This window comes from Panthera uncia, chromosome F1 (assembly GCF_023721935.1).
Source record: "Panthera uncia isolate 11264 chromosome F1, Puncia_PCG_1.0, whole genome shotgun sequence".
Lineage (NCBI taxonomy): Eukaryota > Metazoa > Chordata > Mammalia > Carnivora > Felidae > Panthera > Panthera uncia.
Window position 1 is genome coordinate 61,397,632 of NC_064813.1, and position 20,332 is coordinate 61,417,963.

At 50.2% G+C, this 20,332-nt stretch overlaps 1 protein-coding gene across 2 annotated transcripts in view; it reads right to left on the reverse strand.

The window, feature by feature from the left end:
* LOC125925954 (carboxyl-terminal PDZ ligand of neuronal nitric oxide synthase protein-like) overlaps window positions 1–20,332 on the reverse strand; it is a 284,630-nt gene that overhangs the window by 73,443 nt on the left and 190,855 nt on the right. Inside the window, exons 3-4 of one of the 2 annotated variants that reach the window (XM_049635266.1) lie at window positions 11,982–12,074; window positions 428–486 (exon numbers count right to left, since the gene is read on the reverse strand). In XM_049635266.1, coding sequence (XP_049491223.1) covers window positions 428–486; window positions 11,982–12,074 — 152 coding nt within the window. Of the gene's footprint in view, window positions 1–427; window positions 502–11,981; window positions 12,075–20,332 lie in introns of both variants that reach the window. The other variant, XM_049635265.1, reaches the window with a different exon arrangement.

The following is a 20,332-nucleotide window of genomic DNA, read 5'->3' on the forward strand; positions in this document are numbered from 1 at the left end:
AGGAATCCCACCAGTCTCACTGTGAAAGCCATTTCTAGGGATTATACGTGGGACTTTCTGCTTTTCCAAAAGATCACCAACCCTTTATCTGCACTCAGTTTCTGAAGGGGCAGAGAGGTGGAACGGATATGCAATCATGAAGTTTCAGTTAAGATAAAACTAGCACAAGACGGAAAAGTCTCAAACTACAACCAAAAGATTTGGCCCAAACACCAGGCAAAAATCCTTCACCGTCTCCAGACGGCGCAATTGAGCCCGAGAAGAATTTTCCACTCAGTCTTCAAGACGAGGTCGATCTGCTTCTCGTACTTACGTGTCTAGAGACCACAGGTCTCAGAAGAGAGATGCAGCAGAAATTTATTTGGACTTGTCTGGACCCGCCAGCCTGACAGCTCCAAGGGACAACAGGGAGGGATGGGGCTCTTACCTGTAGATGGGGTCCTGCATCACCAGCATCTTGCTTTCATCCCACGTCCACTCCTTTTTCTGCAATAAAAGAAGCTGTAAATGAATAAGTTAGGCTTGTCCTCCGCCACAGAACCAGGGCAGACATTGAGCTACCGATGCCGATGCAAACGCATGCACTTGCTCCTGGCCTGACTTCCTCTAAGAGGCCTGGCGCCCAGGGCTCCAGAGGCCAAATGGAAAACACCGTGTCTGGTCTGAGCGGTTTCCTTCTAACACTTTAAGGAGACTGCCTCTCCGGGGCACAGGAGGCAGGTGGGAGCCAAGGCCACCCCAGGGGGCCACAAGCAGACTCTAAATCAAAAGTTCATGGAGAAATCGCCAAGGGGAAAAAAGAGACGACATATCACTCCAGAGGAGTGGGAGAAGCAGGAGGAACAAAAGGGAGAAGGAGGGGCACCCGGGGGCTCAGACGGTTAAGCGTCTGACTCTTGGGTTTGGCTCAGCTCATAATCTCATGGGACGTGACTTTGAGCCCTGCGTCTGGCTCTGCACTGGCAGTGTGGAGCCTGCTTAGGATTTTCTCTCTCTCTCTCTCTCTCTCTCTCTCTCTTTCTCTCTCTCTCTCTCTCCCTCCCTCCCTCCCTCCCTCCCTCCCCTGCTCACTCACTCACTCTCTCAAAATAAATATTTTTTTAAAAAGGGAGAAGGGGGCAGAGCTGTGAATGGTGCTGTCAAAAGCAAAGGAAGTGTAATTCTCACCCTCCCCTCCTCAAAGGGGGCAAAGCTGGATACAGGCCTGGAGAGTTAACTAGCGTATTTGTAGTCACCCAAGAGGACAGTCGTGCTGGCTGGGAACCTAACTCACGGCGAACACAAAGGACACCCCTGAGCAGCTGGGGACGAGGACAGGATGGGGGCGAGGGCTAGGGCAGAGGACTCAGGGGCGGTTCCAGAGGCCCCAGATGCTTGATGAGGGGAGGAGCACCCCCACCTCCCAGGTCCCCAGGTGCAGGGACAGGGGCTCCTGCTGCACCTTCACTGGCCTCTGCCGCAGGGGCGGTGCTGCCCAGGACAACCTGGGAGTCGCACACTCCTCTCTCCGTCGATGGGGATCAAGCAGAGTGAAAGGCAAGCAAGTGTACGTTGGATTAATCACCGTGGAACGAGCACTGTCAGCTCTGGGGGTTTGTCAGAGAGCACAGGGCAGTGGCTCTCAAAGCGCTGGGGGTGTGAAGACAGAGGCCTCCCCCGGGGGCCGGGGGGGGGGGACTATATTCAGGCCCCTTCGGCCTGAAGCATTTCTCCAGCGTGAACACTCAAACACAACCCAGTACGCACCTGGCAGGTGTATGTATGTGCGCACACACACACACACACACACACACACACACACACACCATTTCACCCCCAAATTCTTATTCAATACCAATCCAACCCACAGAGGTGGCTTTTCGACGGGCTTACAAGCATTAGGTATCCAATGCTGTTTTACAGACAAGGAAACTCAGCTTCAAGAATTAACTGTTTTGGGGGGACACCTGGATGGCTCAACCGGTTAAATCTCTAAGCGTTGATTTGGGCTCAGGTCCTGATCTCGCGGTTCGTGGGTTCAAGCCCCGCATCGGGCTTTGCGCTGACAGTGCAGAGCCCGCTTGGGATTCTCTCTCCCTCCCTCTCTCTGATCCTCCCCAACTCTCTCCCTCAAAAATAAATAAATAAACTTTAAAAAAAGCAAAAAAAGAATTAACTATTTCTTTTCAAAAGTTACCTTCCTGTAACTGCTACTCATTGCCCTGCAAGATTTTAATACAGGAATGGCCCATTTGGAGCAAATCCAGAAAGAAGGAGAGTACATCTTTTTCTAAATAGGAACTCTCTAGATGCGTATAAACACAGCCAATCCAGACTCTCTTCTTTAAACTAAATCACCCCAGGCTTTGTCAACATTCCTCAGCAGACAAGTCTTCTGGATTTCTCACTACCCTAGCTGACCTTCTTTGTACCCCTCTTAAAAAAAATGTTTTTTTCAATGTTTATTCTTGAGAGAGAGAGACAGAGGGCGAGCCAGGGAGGGGCAGAGAGAGAGGGAGACACAGAATCCGAAGCGGGCTCCAGGCTCCGAGCTGCCAGCACAGAGCCCGACGCGGGCCTCGAACTCACAAAATGTGAGATCACGACCTGAGTCCAAGTGGGACGCTAAACCAACTGAGCCATCCAGGTCCCCCCTTCGTACCCACTGTATTTGCCAATGCCCCCCTCAACACCTGCTACTCTGGCCTGAATCCCTTCCTGATTTACATGTGGTCTAATCTGCAGACACACATTCCTATCTCTGTTCTGGCTGTGATACTGCTCTTAACCCAGCAAGGATCGGTTGATAGTATTTTTAGCTGCCTCCTACCCTTCCTGGCACATGTTAGGCCAGTTTCCAACGGACACACTGAGAGTTCTCAGAGGCAAAGTAACTCATAATTTGGATGCCTGTATTTATTTATTTATTTATTTATTCATTCATTCATTCATTCATTTATGAGAGAATGAGAGTGCGTGTGGGCAAGCACAAGTAGGGGTGGGGCAGAGAGAGAGGGAGACACAGAATCTGAAGCAGCCTCCAGGCTCCAAGCTGTCAGCACAGAGCCCGACTCAGGGCTCAAACTCACAAGCCGTGAGATCATGACCTGAGCTGAAGGCAGAAGCTTAACCGACTGAGTCCCCTGGGCGCCCCATGGATGCCTATTTTAAACACACACTATAAATGTTCACCACAGGAATTCTTTACACAGCAAAATATAAGGTTTCAAATACGGCTTGATGTGGGGGCAAAAGCATAATAGAAATATTAAGTAATCAAATATTAAGTTAAACCACGTCTATATTTAGGACCACATGTCCTGCCGGAGGTTAATTTAATTCATGTCTGGAAAGCACCACCTCTCTGCTGCTAAGCCTGTTTATTTACATCTGATTTCGGCAGTTGCAGGTTTTAGTTCTAACATTTCCATTTGGTTCTGCTTTCTTCTATGTCTTTGCTGAGACTTTCCGCTTCTTCTGTGTCAAGAGCGTAACTGCTCATGGAAGTATTTTTACGATGGCTGCCTTAACGTCTCTGTCACATTATCTAACATCTGTCCTCTCGGTATTGGCATCTCTTGACTATCTTTTGTTCATTCAAGTTGAGACTTTCCTCATTTCTGGTGTGGCAAGTGATTTTTCAATTGAAACCTGGACATTTCAGAAAACACTTTTTTTTTAAGTTTGTTTATTTTGGGGGGGGACAGAGAGAGTGGTAGTTTTACTGTCTTCAGAAACTCACATGCCTCTCGCTTCTATCTGAAAGCATTTTTTTTTTTTTTTTTTTAATGCTTAGAAATAAGGTCTCGGGAGTCTTGGTAGCTACATGTAGGAATTTTCAGTTTTGTTTACCCACTGGCTGTAGTCTCCAAGATGCACCAGAAAAGGAAGACATTTCAAGTCCAGATGGGAGTGGAGAGGAGAAAGGAGAAGAGAGGAGGAAGGGAGAGGGGTGCGTCCCTGAGGCTGTCAACACCACTTCGAGGCAGGGTTTGCCACCATCAGCCCAGGAGGACCAGCAGGACGGAACGAGCTGGTCTTCAGCCTCCTTCAACCTGAGGCCCAGGCTCAGGCGGGCCTCACTGGCACCATTCAGAGTCCAAGCAGGTACGGCAGGGAGGCCCATAAGCGAGGCCCAGGGAGGCAAAGATCAGCCCCCTCACCAGCTCCATAAATATAAAGGGATGGGGGAGAGGGGGAATGTTAGCAGAGAGGGAGCACCCTAGGGGCAGCTGTCTGGCCGTCTGCCAGCCCCCCAACCTGTACCTGTACACACGTAACTCCTTTTTCTTGCTTGTTGTCCCCTCTGCACCTGCCAAGGACACTCTCAGCACGGTCGAGACCTTCAGGAGGACCCTGAACTAGGGTTTGCTAACCCATGTCTCTCTATGCCTTCCCTCCGCCATCAGTCTCCCCTCCCCCTTCTCTTCTTCTTATTAATTCCTTACTCCAAGGGAATTAAAAAAGTCAACAGGATAGAGCAACTTAACGTGAGGGAAGGCTCTGCGTCATATTATTGGCTAGTCAGAATTTTCTGGAGTTAAGTTGTCGTCACAAGGATGTGCCCTACCGATCTTCCATTACAGAGAGTTTAGCCAAGATCCCAGGGGCGGCATTCTGAAGCCCGTCCTCTTGCTTCTTTGAGGGGCCCTGCTTCCGGGATGCTCCCGGCCCATCAGGGGTGCTCAGGGGTGCACAGGGCAGGCCCGTTTCTGGGAGACACAGGAGTCCTCCCACATGGGACTTTGCCTTCACAATCTCCTGACAGTCTTGCCAAACCTTCCTCAGAGCACACCGCCATCTACGAGACTTTCATCCATCCTTCCTTCCTTCCTTGCTCTCTCCTCCCCTTGGAATCAGTCCTACTCAGAAATGGGATAGTTACCAGCCTCTCCCAGGGCCTCCCCCATTTTCTCTCACAGGAATTCAATCCTGTCTTGGCATGTGCTTTTTGGAGGACCTAGAATAACACAAAGTGAGAAAAATACAGGAAAGTCATTTTATAACTGCTTCATTTTCTATCCTCACAAGAAATTCTCCAGTTGATATGGGAGAGAAGTCTTCCTTTCATTTAACGATGTTTATATAATGCTTCCTTTGCGTTATCAAAATTGATCTCAACCTTAAAAGATAAACACTAAGCCTCAGAGATGGTAACTTACTTCCATCTGAGTTCACCTAGTCCAGTGGTAATTGAACCCAACTCGTATACCCTCCACGACCCATGTTCTCCTTGCTACTCCAAGTGATGGAATCAAAGAACGTCCCTCTCCGTCGCCTACAAATGATAAAGGGCTTACAGGGTATGTTCCTATAAGACCACTGAATGGGGTAAGCACGTCCTGTATCTAGTGGGTGAAAATGGCCAGTCCTCTATGGAAAGTTACAGCCATTTTGACGTTCCAAAATCTCCCGGCAAGGAATATTACCTGGGAACTAGGTCAGACGTAGGTCTGCCTTGAAGGGCCAAAACCACAAAAGAGAGTTAGGGATAATCATCATAGCTGTTCTGTCTCCCTTTGGAGCCCAGAAATGCATATGGCATCTCTGAAGCTCTTCCCCAAAAGTGGAGGAAGGATTTGTATCAAGATTTATTTTCTACGCTTAGTGGAAATTATCAGTAGGCACATTGCAAAGTCTGTAAGCTTTACCATTATTCATGTTCCTGGCAGCAATGGGGATTTCTCAAAAAACAAAAACAGGGGCGCCTGGGTGGTGCAGTCGGTTAAGCGTCCGACTTCAGCCAGGTCACGATCTCGCGGTCCGTGAGTTCGAGCCCCGCGTCAGGCTCTGGGCTGATGGCTCGGAGCCTGGAGCCTGTTTCAGATTCTGTGTCTCCCTCTCTCTCTGCCCCTCCCCCGTTCATGCTCTGTCTCTCTCTGTCCCAAAAATAAATAAAAAACGTTGAAAAAAAAATTAAAAAAAAAAAATCAAAAACAAAAACACAACAAAAAAATCAAAGAGCCCAAAGCATAACCTTGCAAAAGTCTCATTAACTCAGCTTGACAAGTTCTCCATGCTTCCAGAGGGAACAGGATTAGTCCGAAAATATAGCTATCACTCATTTTCTGGCATAACCTATGGATACTGGATATAGAAAACACATTTCAAAACTGCAGTGCTTGCTAGTAAATTCTCACACAATGTACGCAATTCCTAATGTGCATGTTTTAAAGTTAGCAGAAAATAAAGAAGGCCTGGAAACATAACAGGGTAGAAAGAAGACCAGACCAAGTTTAGTCCTGGCTCCATCAGTAACTATGTACCCTAGTTATCTCTGGGTAACCCTAGGACAGTCACTGTGCCTCTCTTGATTTGCTTACTCATCAACCAGGGGATCAGATCAGATCATTTCTGAAGTTTTTCTCCTAAATCCTGCTTCTATAATTCTAAGCGCCTCCTTTTCTTACTCAATTAGATTTGAGTTCTGTGTTTCCATGATAGCGAATGCTTCTCTTTGGACAGGGAACCAGTTTTCCCGGAACGTGATAGGCCAGTTGACAGAGTACAGGCTAGAAGTTAAAGACCCTGGATTAATCAGTGATGCGTTTTCTATGGAGTGGCTTTTCTCCAAGCAGCCTGAAGAGGTAAGCGCACACACGGGGACATGATACTGGAAACAATCTACTTATCTGAGCAAGACAGACCTGGTTCAAACCTTGACTTCACCTCTGATGGGATGTGAGGTCTTGGGTAAGTTGCTGCATCTTCTTTCACAAAGAACGGTACGCACCTCAGAGGACGATGGTGACCATTTCCTAAGTAATACAGTGCGTCAAACAGCCCTGGCAAATGGCAGGTGCTCAGTATCAGTGTTAGCCATTCCTGTTAGCTCGTCTCATTACCATCTTAGAGTGTCATTACTTTCACGAATTTGCTCCCTCTCGTCTTCTACCTTCCCAAACAGATGAAACGGGATTAGAGAGAAGACAGGGTCCCTGCCCCTAAAGGCTCACAGCCCATGGGGGAAAGATATAAATCACCATCATGCAATTGTGTAGCAGCTATAGATCTACGTACACAGATAGTGCCATTAAAAATAATTTTGCTGGAAAGGGCCCGTGTCTAGTACCCTTACAGATCCTAGTCAGTTCCTTGAATATGGTAGACATACAACGAACATTTGTTAATGAGAACGATGGAGCCTTTCTAGAATGTTGCCTTAGGAGATCCCAACTAAGTTATTGGTTTAGAAGAGAAACCACATGAAACTGAGGCCCTTCAGGTCCTTTTGTAGAAAAATCCTTTGGACGAAGTTCAAGAGAAATCCTTCTTATTGAGAAGTCCACTCCCTAGCAAAGAGTGCTATAGTGTGATTCCGGGATTGTAATGAATAATCATTATTATATACACAGCAAAACTAATTACTTGGGTTTGGCTGGGAGTTGAGGAAAATGTACTGATTGGAAGATGACAAAGCCACTTAATAGTGGGGTTCACACCACAAATATAAACCAAGAGTCACAGCAATTTGAGATTCATTATCTGCCGGCATCGGTTCAAGGCGGCAGCCTTTTTTAGACACTTGCGAATATAACCAAAAAGATACATTTTTTTTTTTTTTATGTCTCAGGGAGAGATAATCACAAAATATTTGGCTACCGCCTACACTAGAATCAAGCACCACAGACCAGAGTCACTGAGCAAGTCCGACTCCTAATACCACCGACGTTAGTGACTTCCACGGACGCCTTTCTGAGCTTGGGGAAGGCTCTTGTCTCTGTCTCTTCAAACGGGCAAATTGAGAGGAGGAGGAAGAGGGAGGGGAAGGTGATGGCCCAGAGTAACAAAGGAGACTTCATTTGATCCAACTGCTAAGTGTTCAGCTCCTCCTGATTTGAGGATATCACCACACACAAATCCTGTTCCCTCATCCAGCAAGCCGACAGCCATAATAACTGAAAACACACCACATGCGCCAGGCCCCCAAGTAAGTGCTGAGCTTCCAACAGTGGCCCCTGCCCTTGGAAAGTTCCTGGGAGAACAGAGAATCCCTGTAAACACACTTCTCTCCCCGCCGCCCCCCCGTCGGGATGCATTGCACTGTTCCCCAGGCCCAGCCGGGAGGGGGGTGGGGGGGAAGGGCGGCTGCCTTGGGAAGTGTTTGGCCTCAGAGGATCAGGAAACAACAACACGTAAGCCCACTTGGCCTCTAGGGTCTACTTCATCCACAGCTCAGTAGGCTTCAAGGACCTAAGTACAGGTGACCCACACAGACATACGGGAGCGGCCAACAGCACGGCTCCAGAGCTGGTGCAGAATATTCCAGCTGGCGAAGTGAAAATGGTCACCTAATCGGACTCTCGAGAGTTGAAGCTCAAGAAGGCGAAACAACCTGCCCACGGCCACGCAGCGAGGGAGGGAAGAGCCAGGGCTCGGAGCCAGGTCTTCCTTCCTCGGCCGAGGGCTCCTTCCGGCACGCACACGAACCCACGGAAGGTCAGCGTGTTTGCAGGAAGCGGGGGCTATTCGACATTTGGACGGACCGCTGCAGCGCAGACACGGACTCATCAGTGGAGCACGTCAGGCTGTCCCGACACGGGTGCCCACGGCTGAACACCGGCCGTGACTTTTTCTGCACATTCGGCTACCCGGCAAGAGCTCTCGTTCTTAACCTGATGAGGACGGCCATCACCCAAACCTGCAGACCGTCCCATGTCCGGGGAGGCAGGTGTGGCAGGTCTCTACCCAGTCCCTCTCCATTCTAGACACAGACAGGCACACAGACATCGGGGCGGTATCCGCACACTCGGATCGTAGAGGACGGTCCGGGGGAACAAGACGCCGCAAAGGCTGATGGCTGTTAGCGTGCACACAGTCTGTCCGAGGCAGCACACACAGTCACCGTGCTTACAGGCAGCATCTGACTCACAACCACCGCCTGGAACAGACACCAGGCAGGGGCGGAGGAAACAGGTCGGGAGGCTTCCCTTCCTTCCCAAGCCTGGCATCAGAAGAATCGGATCGAGGGGAAGCCCTGTTAGATCACCTCTTCCCTCGGCCAGCTGCAGGGGGGACCTGCACTAGCAATGACCAGGGATGGAGTTTCAAAATGAGTCGCAAGGCCCCACGGGCTCCCCAGGGGAGACGCTTCCCCCGCTCAGCTTGCATCACCCGGTGGAAGGGGGCCGGCGTCTCTGCCAGGTGACGTTCCGCACACAGGTGTCCTTACGTGTGGCGTGATCTCGGGCCAAATATCTAAGGCTCTTTGACATCATTTTTTCCCCAGGTAGAGTGGGGGTGATGCTGTATGTGGTACAGGATACGGGAGGGGCACAGCGAGATGGCAGTAAGACCGTCCCCGAAGGGCAAAACCGCAAAGTGCCATCACAATGGATCAAATCAGAGGTATGCGAAGTTACCCGAAAGGGACAGAAGAGGCCCCAGGACAGCAGACCTTGAAACAGAACCTAACAGAAAGTAAAGGTGATGTCAGCCAGAAGTGTGCGTGCATGGCGGGGGGCCGGGGTGGGGGTGGGGGTGCCAGGAAGGTACCAAAGTCAGTGATGAGCCTGTGGAACAGACCCTCGGACAGCATGCGCCCGACAAGGCCCCTCCCAACATCCCGGGGACCTGGGTACCACGGAGCCAGGGACCAGGAAACGTTCCCGCCACACAGTTAGCGGACTCCCTCCGCGTCACGCTCGCCGGACCACCTCTGGCAATCTGCCTTCTCACATCACTTGCCCCCGATGGAGAAAAACCGAGATTTGCAGGCTCGTCGGGCTAACGTGAGTGTAGCTGGTCCGGGAAACCGCTCGACGTCTCAGAGCGAATAAAGGAAGGGGTGGGCTGGTCCACCCATCAGCCTCTTTTGACCTCTGTCAAGTACAGGTCAGCGTCCGGTCAGACTCCTAACCTCGAAAAGTGAGGAGAGTCTCGGACTTGGAAAGGCCGACCGCCTGGCGCCCGGCCGGATGGCGGTTCGGGGAGGACACGGCGCGAGTGGCTGGCTTCCCCAGGCGACCGGGTGCCGTGGATGGTGATCACGTGTCCACGAGACCTTCCCAGCGGGCCTGACGAAGGGATGGATGGAACGGGCGGGAAGGCATCTTGTGATGTGGAAAGTGCCCTCACGTCACAACCGTCGCCTCGTCAGGTAGGACCTGAGGGCGCTGAGCCACAGGTTCCTGGCCCCCCCCAACAGCCCCCCTCCCCCCACACACACGAAGGGCCGAGCAAAGCTCTAGGACACTCGTGACAAAAGCCAAGCTGGGACTCAGCCGGCTGCCTGAATCATGAGCTCAGGTGGCACCGACCCACGTTTTTTCCTGAGGGTATCTCTCGCTTTTAAATCCACATGGTTGTCATCCGTGATTTATTTAACTGGGGCCCAGGGACACCACCACCTGATGGGCCTCGGCTTGCTTCAGCCACTCTCCTGCTCAGGGACTCCTAAGAGGACGATATTCTAAAGGCCGTCCCACGGTTAACCACCGTGCACATGTATGTGTGGTGGGGGAAGGGCGGAAAAGAGACCCTTGGAATAAGAACAAGACGAGGACTGTGGCCCCGCTGTGGAGGTTTATAAGGTCAAAAACATCTAAGACGCCATTACAAATTCCTTACCACTTGTGAATTTTTAAGGTGTTCTTTACAAACAGTATCATGTGCTATTTTTTCCTATATACTTCCAACCTCATAGCCATAACACTTTCTTGAACCACCCTTAAAGATATTTAGGGAGCATGAGAGAGCAAGTTTTAGTACATGGGAGACCTTTGTAAACTCCAGCTGACCAGAGAAAAAATGGGCTACCTAAGGAAGCAGTCAAGTCCCCACCACTGTGTGGCGTCTGGTCACACGCTGGGTAATGTCTTTGGTCGAGGACACAGAGCAGATTTAAATCCTTGGACTGCCAACACCCTTCCACACCACTCTCAACCACTCGATTCTCCGAGCTTATGTCACCTACAACCAGGCTCTTCCATATCCCCCAGACTCAAGGCCTGCCTTGATTCCCATTAGAATTAACAGCATCTTAGGTTTGGAACGAAAGGCAGCTTGAGAGCTCAGGTCATGATCTCACAGCTCGTTGAGTTCAAGGCCCGCGTCAGGCTCTGTGCTGACAGCTCAGAGCCTGGAGCCTGCTTCCGATTCTGTGTCTCCCTCTCTCTCTGCCCCTAACCCACTTGCATTCTGTCTCTGTCTCTCTCAAAAATAAACAAACATTAAAAAAATATATACGTATAAAACAAAGCTATCATAAATTTAAAAAGTATCAGCAGAGCTCAGAAACAAAGAAACAAGAAGATTCCTCATCTATCCTCAATCAACCAAGCCCCTTTCCGTTTCTTTCTGGAAACATACACTCTACCCTCTGCCAATATGGACACCTAGCTCTTCCCAGGGGTTAGTAACATCATTCTCCCACGGCACGTACAACTAACACAAAAACAGCCACGTGTTGAGGCAACATACGCCCACTTGCTTGTCTCAGCCCAGCTCAGAGGAACGCCCCCCGAACGGCTCAGTCCCTCCTCCCTTCCTCCCGCCTTGGAGACCCTTGGCCCAGCCTCCCGCACACTGAACAGCCGCGGCGGACGGGTCTCGAAGGACTGTTCAAATAGATGGGCTGTAACAGCAGCAACAGAACACACAATGGGGCTGGACATCACCTCAGGTGGGACTGAGGGTCATTCCTGGGACAGAAGGCGACAGCTGCTAACGGAGCTTCCTCATCCGCTCCCGCCAAACCCTCTTACCCGTCATCACTTGAATTTAAAGTATCTCCTGAGATCAAGACTACAAGGTACAGTAACAAAAGACAAGGGTGACAGGAGGTGGGCCCTGTCACCCAAGGGACACAGGACTCATGGAGCCAATCGGCTGCCTGGGCCATGGGCCTCAGCCTCACTTCTCTCGACACCATGGCTGGTCCAGGCAGACCGCTCCCCAGATGAGGAAGGATTCTGTCCAGAGAGCGGCCTAGAAGGAAAAGGTGCCCCATGCCTACATTCCCTGCTCCCCTCTTTCCTGCTTTCTGGTTCAGAGTCACTTACCTTTTTCTTCTTCTTCAGAATCACTTTCACGCCATCCACTGAAACCATAATGCTCACCTTCTTCTTCTTGATGTTTTTGGCTTTAAACTCGTACTGCAAGAGAGGAGACAAAGAAGCACGATCCAGTTAGGTCAGGGTATCTGACTCCGGCTAGCCTGTGACCCAGAAAAGAGGGCCACAGATGGTCACAGGGAGACCCGGAGCTTCTTGGGGGTGTAAAAGCAGGTGGGGGAGGGGGGTATCGGTGTCGGGGCCCAGCCATCAGCAACAACCGAGGGATGGAGGTAATCCATCCTGACGAGATGAAGACAGAGCCCGCTTTCAAAATCTCATCAGAAACCAGAACCTTCCCTCAAAACCTCATTCTGATGTTTCATGACATTCACTGCCAGGTTTTTCCTGCATCCGCCCAAACTCTGGAAACTTGATTCCATCTCCAGTGAATATTAAGAAGAATTGGCACCTGTCTTCAAATCGGGATTTTTTACATACTAAAAATGTGGAATTCCAAGTCGTTCTAAGTTCAAGTCCCAAATTCCTTTATCTGTAGGTCAGTTTCCAAGTCTACCTATAGCCTTATCAGCCTGAAATAGTCTAGAGTATTCCCCTATGGCTGCTTCAACCACAGCCCTACACCACTGAGGGATGCTGGCCTCACCCTCAACCCCAGACATTTTTCTGTTACATTTGCCCATTCTTCGCGATCTCTTCTGCTTCTGCAGGCATTTGTAATGGCTGGTACAATTCTGTTTTCCTCACTGAACTTCATTCTGAGCACTTATCCAATTTATTAATACCATTTTCATTTGCTCCCTATCTTGGTAGCACCAACTGGCAAATTCACCTGCCAAGCGAATGAAACATCTGGGCTACAGGTTAATAATAATACAAGACCCAAGGCCAAGACCTGTATTCCAACCCACAGCCCCTCTCCTCTGGGACTTCATATACTCAACACCCTCCCCTATCCTGCCACCAGCCAAGCTTGGTGAGGCATTCGGCTACTTGCCTGCACATCTAGAGCCTAATTAATTCTAATTAGTGTGGGGATAGAAATTAACCTAACCCATCCTAACATGATGAAAACATAACCTACTTTGAAAATCTCATCAGAAATCCGGAACCTGGGCCGTCTGGGTGGCTCGATCTGTTAAGCATCCAACTCAGGTCATTATCTCACAGTTCGTGAGTTTGAGCCCCGCATCGAGCTCTGCATTGACAATGTGGAGCATGCTTGGTGTTCTCTCTCTGTCTCTCTCTCTCAAAATGAATCAAAAAACTTAAAAAAAAAGAAAACAGAAAAAGAAATCCAGAACCTTCCACTCCATTAGCGATGCCTTTAAATACTCTGATTTTAGGGGTGCCTGGATGGCTCAGTCAAACATCTGACTTCGGCTCAGGTCATGATTTCATGGTCCGTGGGTTCGAGCCATGCATTGGGCTCTTTGCCGACAGCTCGTAATCTGTCTCCCTCTCTCTCTCCAAAATAAATAAACATTAAAAAAATTTTTTTTACATACTCTGATTTTAAGGACTCCACTTAGAGCTTCCAACCCTGTGTGCATCCCGTCCCTTCCACTGACATCTGAGCTGACCTCACTCTGTTGCAGTTAGTGCTGATGCCCTCTGGCTGTCTGCTTCTTATAGACAGGGACACGACCTAACCGAAGCACGATATTTTTCTTTACGTTGTCACAGCAAAGGTTCTGGTTTATGGCTGATTTGAGTTTCCAGGTGACAGCAACATACATCACCGGAGGTCACTCTTCCTACCCTGTCGACAGCCGTCCTTTTTACCAAGGGGGCTCGAAAGAAAAAGCAAACCAGAGCCCCGGACGCACAGGAGACAGCAAACATCAGGCTCAGACTCTGCTTCCGAGCAAGCATGTCCGATGGCAGGGAGAAGCATGTTAGACCGGCGTGTGGCTCAGGACAGGACCTCAGCCACACGACCTGCCCGCTCCGGGGCAGCGGCTGCAAGCTGGCGAAGGCTGGAGCGCGTCTGGCGTGCGCCTCGGGGCCTGGCTGCGACGCGCAGCGGGTCCCCCGACTGCGCTCTGCTCAGGGGCCGTGCTCAGCAGGGGGCAGGAACCACCCGGGTGGGAGAGCCAGCATGGGTGTGGGCAGGTCAGCTGGCTTTGGCCCTGTGCCTCCCGGGTGAAGTGAACCGGCTACGTTTCCTGACCACACCTGCATTTACCTCCGCTCCCCTGGGCTTCCAGTAAACACAGCCTTCCGCTGTGCCTCCCATGGGACCAGGTCGTTAGGTCAGGGCTGTTCCTGCCAGTCAAAGGTGTGCAGAAGGGTGTGTTTCAAAGAACTCAGGCAGGGGGGTAAGAGCCAAAGAGTCCCAGAAGCACCAGATGTGGACGAACCCTGCCCCATATCGGTCAATCCCTGCCGCCTTCACCGTCTTTGGTTTCTTCCAAGAGATTACTCACAAGCTCCACATACTTTCTAATTCTGCTTTTCGGCCATAATATCAAACCAGGAAATATTAAGTGTCCACGTCTGCAAGGCACCACGTCACTCTCCCAGCCCTAGTTTTATTAAAAAATTTTTGTTTACTGTTTATTTTTGAGAGAGAGAGAGAGAGAGAGAGAGAAACAGAGAGCAAGCAGGGGAGGGGCAGAGAGAGAGAGAGAGAGAGGGAGACACAGAATCTGCAGCAGGCTCCAGGCTCCGAGCTGTCAGCACAGAGCCCGACGTGGGGCCCGAACCCACGAACCACAAGATCATGACCCGAGTCTAAGCTGGACACCCAACCGACTGGGCCACCCAGGCACTGTAACGTTTATTTAAATTTGTTTTCAATGTTTGTTTATTTTTGAGAGAGCATGAGCAGGGGAGGGGCAGAGAGAGAGGGAGACACAGAATCAAAAGCAGGCTCCAGGCTCCAAGCTGTCAGCACCAAAGCCCGACATGGGGCTCGAACTCACAAACCATGAGATCATGACCTGAGCCGAAGTCGGTTGCTGACCCGACTGAGCCACCCAGGTGCCCCTCCCAGTCCTCGTTTTAGAGAGCACGCTGCCTGCTGAACCACCTTAGCGGTCCTCTATTTCCAGAAGAATCTGGTAGCTGATCATGTCTTTCTTGTTGGGTCGGTCTCCCTATGGACTCCATGGTCTCTGGGAGGTTTTTAAAAATCAAGAATCCCCCCTGCCCACTGCACACCCAAGACTGGCCAGAGGCACCTGGCCGGCACCTTGCCTGTGCATCTGAAACATTATTTCTATAGTTTGTGATTTTGATGAGCCAGGCCTTTTTTTTTTTTTTTAATTTTTTTTTTAACGTTTATTTATTTTTGAGACAGAGAGAGACAGATCATGAATGGGGGAGGGTCAGAGAGAGGGAGACACAGAATCTGAAACAGGCTCCAGGCTCTGAGCTGTCAGCACAGAGCCCGACGCGGGGCTCGAACTCACGGACCGCGAGATCGTGACCTGAGCCGAAGTCCGACGCCCAACCGACTGAGCCACCCAGGCGCCAGGCCTTTTAATACCCTGATCTTCAGGGTTGAGATGAAAGTAAAGGTTCTCTTCAGAACAGGACAACAGCCTCGAATCCCATCGCTGCGCAGGACCTCCCAGGCGGCTCTTACAGGGTCTGCGGGCTCAGGGGCTACGTGGAAAAGCATGACCAAATGGCTGCAGCGGAATCTCAGTGACACAGGGGTGCGTGGGCGGTTCCATCAGCGAAGCGTCCGACTTTGGCTCAGGTCATGATCTCGCGGTCCGTGGGTTCGAGCTCCACATCCGGTTCTGTGCTGACAGCTCGGAGCCTGGACCCTGCTTCAGATTCGGTGTCTCCCTCTCTCTCTGCCCCTCTTGCTTGCGCTCTCTCTCTCTCTCAAAAATAAACAAACATTAAATTTAAAAAAAAAAAAAAAGGAATTTCAGTGACAATGGCAATGCAGGTGTCCCTCGGTACAACAGCTGGTGGAATGCTCTGGAGCGCTTCCAAACAAAGGGGGGCAAGACAGGCATGAAATAGCCCTGGTTACAGCTGCCAGTGCTGCCCGAGGCCCGTCTATAAGGGCTCTCGGGTTGGACACATTCCCCATCGACTCCACCTGCCCGGTGGTCCGATGTTCCGAATCCTTTCCAACCGAAGACTCAGACTGCAGTCCCGTCAGAAACTGCGGAAATCAAAGGAAACAGAGTATCTGAAAAGGCTTAAACATTTATTATCGTGAAACCATTTGTTTATATGGCAACTGCACTTCGCTTGGACGACCATGTTTTATTGTGCTCATTGGAGGAGAGAAAATGGAGCTGGAGGCAGGAGAGATCATGGGAGTGACCAAGAGAACAGAGAGAAGGGGCTCACAGGGGACAAACACTCCTTCCCCCCCCACCGGCTGTGCTCCTCCAAGGGGCAGACAGGCTCAGGAGGAAGCATCTGTGTTCCGCAGGATAGGAATCCAGTCCACTCAGGCTTTGCCAGGGGCTGAGGAACAAGCAGGACTGTCAGGGCCACTGTCTGTGACTCCGGCCAGCCTCCCTCAAAGCCCATGCCAGCTCTGGCTCTCCCCACAGTGGCCAGGCTGACCTGACAGATTTGCTTTGCCAGCCAGGGCTCCCCCAGCAAGGGCAGATTAAGCTCTCTAGGACCTGACCTTTCAGGAAACGAAACAATACAAGTCCTGGGACACTAACCGCTGACTTAAAAAGGCCATGGTGATGTGCCAGGGGTTCATAAACAGAGCCTTGGGACCCCGTGTGGGAACAGTGGCCCCAGAACTCAGTGTGTTGTGCCAGCCGGCGAGGCCCACGAAGGGGAAGCTGGGAAGAGGGAGGGGTTCAGGTCCGGCAGGAACCAGGAGGAAGGCCTCAGCAAGTGAAGGAGTCACAGTGGCTGGAAGGCTGAGGGCGGCTGACAGAACAGAGCATGTCCTGAGTCCCTGATGCTTCCCTGTCCCCCCAGCTCCTAGAACTGCTTCCTGACCCCGTGTGTCTCAGTCCCCGCCACTGGGGGTCCACAAAGGGGAAGGAGGAGGTGTGTGGCAACTGAGCGTGCTCAGTGAAGGGACGAGCCCTGCCCTGGGCTTGAGGACGTATTGCAGAAACAGAAGTAACAGAAGGACTTTCTCAGGAGTCAGGGGAAGGGTTGGGGCCGCACCCCTCCCCCAGCAACACACACAATAGTCTACGCCCACGACAACGTCTAGCTCCCCGAAGAGCCCCAGGATTTTCCACAGGGTCCTTGGTTCCTTGTCTACCCACGGTTTGCCTAGTGATGTGCTCTCTCACCAGCGACATCAGAAGCTGGCCCCACATGTCACCAGAAAATCCATTTTGTCCCTCTCTCTACCCTCACTGACCCCACCATGCCTACAGTCGCGAGTCAAGGTGCCCAGGGGCAACTCCACCAGGAAGAGAGATTCCGTTTGCAAAAGCGGATGGTGATGCTCTTGTCAGGCAAGTCCTTGGCTTACACTGGGCTGTGGTCACTGCCTTTCTAGAATGAGTCTGCTCTGCTTCCTGCGAACGATCGCGGGGAATTGAAAAGCGAGCTCTGGTAGTGCCATCGGATCGGGCATCGTAAGCATATTCCGCCGGTCTTGGTTTCATGAGTGAGAACCTATCTCTACAAGACTGTAAGCACCTCAACCAAAGGGGGGTTTGTAGGAAGCCCCTTTGCGCTTACACACCAATTACTACTGAGGTAAGATACAGAATTGGAGGACACCCATACCCATGGGCAGCATGACTGACGACAGCCAAGAGGTGGAAGTTAACACAAGCGTCCATCGATGGACGAACAGATAAAACACGCTACAACATGAAGCTTGAAGACGTTACGCTCGGTGACGTAAGCTGGCATAAAGGAACAAGTATCGTACGGTCCCGCTTGTACACGAGGTACCTAAGAGCGGTCACATGTCTGTCAGGGTGCGGGGGGCTGGGGAGGAGGAGGAGGAAGAGGAGGAGGAGTTTAACGGGGACAGAGTTCCCATTCTGGAAGCTGAAGAAGATCTGGAGGTGCCAGTGATGGTTACACAACAATGTGAGTGTTGTCTGTGAACGTCCTCGAGCTGTTTTAAGAACAGTGGAAATGGAAGAGGTTCTATTTTACCACAATAAAAAGATAAAGATCTGTAAACACTGTACAAAAATACACTTCTCCTCATGGCAAGTCCACTTTACTTCTGCTTGCACGATATTTCTGGCCCTCTCCCACAGGCAGGTTAAACATGCCCCAATCTCCCACAGTTCCGTGCAGTGGTGTTTGCTACTGCCTGTGCCTGGGATGCCCTCCCCCCACCATCTGCTTGGGGAGCTCCTGCTCATCCTTGAATTATCTTCTCCACAGAGAAGGCTTGTAGGCCCACGTCCCGTGTGCTCCCACCGAGCAGGGCCATCGGTGCGGTCATTACAGCCTCTATAATCACCGGCCACCGACTGGCTGTGCGCTTCCCCACTAGGCCATGCCTTCCCCGGGAGCAAGAAATAGGATATATCTGTGTCCCGGGAAACAGCACCAGGACACAAGAGGGTGATTGATGAGTGTCAAATACATTAACGAACTCAGGGGACAGTATTTAGTCACAGACCCTGGGAAAACAGGACACTGGCCGCAAGGGTAAAAAAAATATTCCAGAAGTTAATTAATCAACAACGGAAGTGATTAAAACCACAGATTCCATTCTAGGGGCAGAAGGACTTTAAGATCTGACTTCTTTAATTCTTCTGTACCCCACAGCACACGAGGCATCTTAATTTTTTGTTTGATCCATACTTGGTTTAATAAAACAATTTAGCTTCCATTACTGGTCAGGGCTGTTCCCAGTCATCTGATGGCACAGAGGTCACACGTGGGGGAAGGATCCCGCAGATGAATCTGTTTTCTGGGCTACCCTGCTGCTTCCCTAAGTAAGAGCTCCTGTGCCTGTGGAGCCAGAATCCGGGGGACGGGATGCCCAAGAGGCATGACCGCCCCCAACACTGCTGTGTAACTCGGTGATTTGTAGTGCTCGTTCATATGAAATCACAGAAACGTGAGCAAGACAAAGACCAAAGTCTGTACTAAATCCAAATTCTGGAATATCTGTGCGGTTTCTGGCAAACACTAGGTGGAGACATTTAGTTCCTAATTATCAACCTCAAGCCCAGCGTAACAGACCTATCACTGAAAGTTGGGGTGTAAATAAAATCTCTATAAACTGCAAAATACCAAAAAGAAACCAGAGGAGCTATTATTTAAGAAAGGAATATTCATTGCGGTTTTATCATAAATGTAGAATTTAAGTATTTACCCACCTCTGTAGATCAGGCGATCAAAAACTCAAGTTTTAAATCCCATCTGGCACACCTGTTTTTTTTGGTTTTTTGTTTTGTTTTGTTTTTGTTCTTTTAAAGGCAAAATTCCAGACCCAGCCCTCAGAGATGTTTAGACTGGTTGGGCCAGAAGTTGGCATTATTTGGATCTAGGCGGTAATACAAATTGCATTGCTCAGAAACACCACTCTGGGTCCCCAAACCATATTACAATTAACTCCTTCATATTTTCATTTGCATCTAGAATTGCCTTAGATGAAATCAATGTGTCTTCATCATCTGTGTACTGTTTTTTTAAAGTGTGGATACTACTTTTTTTTTTTTAATGTTTATTTTTGAGAGAGATCAAGTGTGAGCAGGGGAGGGTCAGAGAGAGGGGGTGGGCAGAGGATTCAAAGCAGACTCCATGCTGCCAGCAGAGAGCCTGATGTGGGACTTGAACTCACAAACCATGAGATCATGACCTGGGCCAAAGTCGGACGCTTAACCGACTGAGCCACTCTGGCACCCTTAAAGTGTGGATACTGTCATTCGCAATTAAAATACAGGTTCTTATAACAGCACCACGGCTGCTTACGGTCACCCGTTTCCTAAATCAAAGGCACCTAAAATTACCACCATTATGTTGGGAGAGAATACTGATGTGTGGTAGATATCAGATGTTCGTACACTGTGTTTTATGCATTTTGTAGCTCTGAAATACGTCAAATACGTCATTAACAAAATTCTAGGCAAATACTTGTGTTCGAAATGGTTGGGACCACAACTGTTGACCAAACCATCTCATGAAAAAGCTACCGCCCAAAGATGGAGGAAAAAAAAAAAAGGAAAGAAAAAAGAAAAAGTTGTTTAGGTTCATGAGCAGAAAACCCGAGTCCGGAAGCCACATCTCTGACTCCTGCCCTGTGCTCCTGATGTTGCCAACATCTGTTCTTTTCGCTGGCCTGGCATCCTGGTCTAGGAAATGAAGTTATTCATTTATTCCCCCGTTTATTCAATACTCCCTGTAACAAGTTCTTTGATGTACAGGTAACCCATCTTATAACAGACAGAAGAAGAAATTAACTT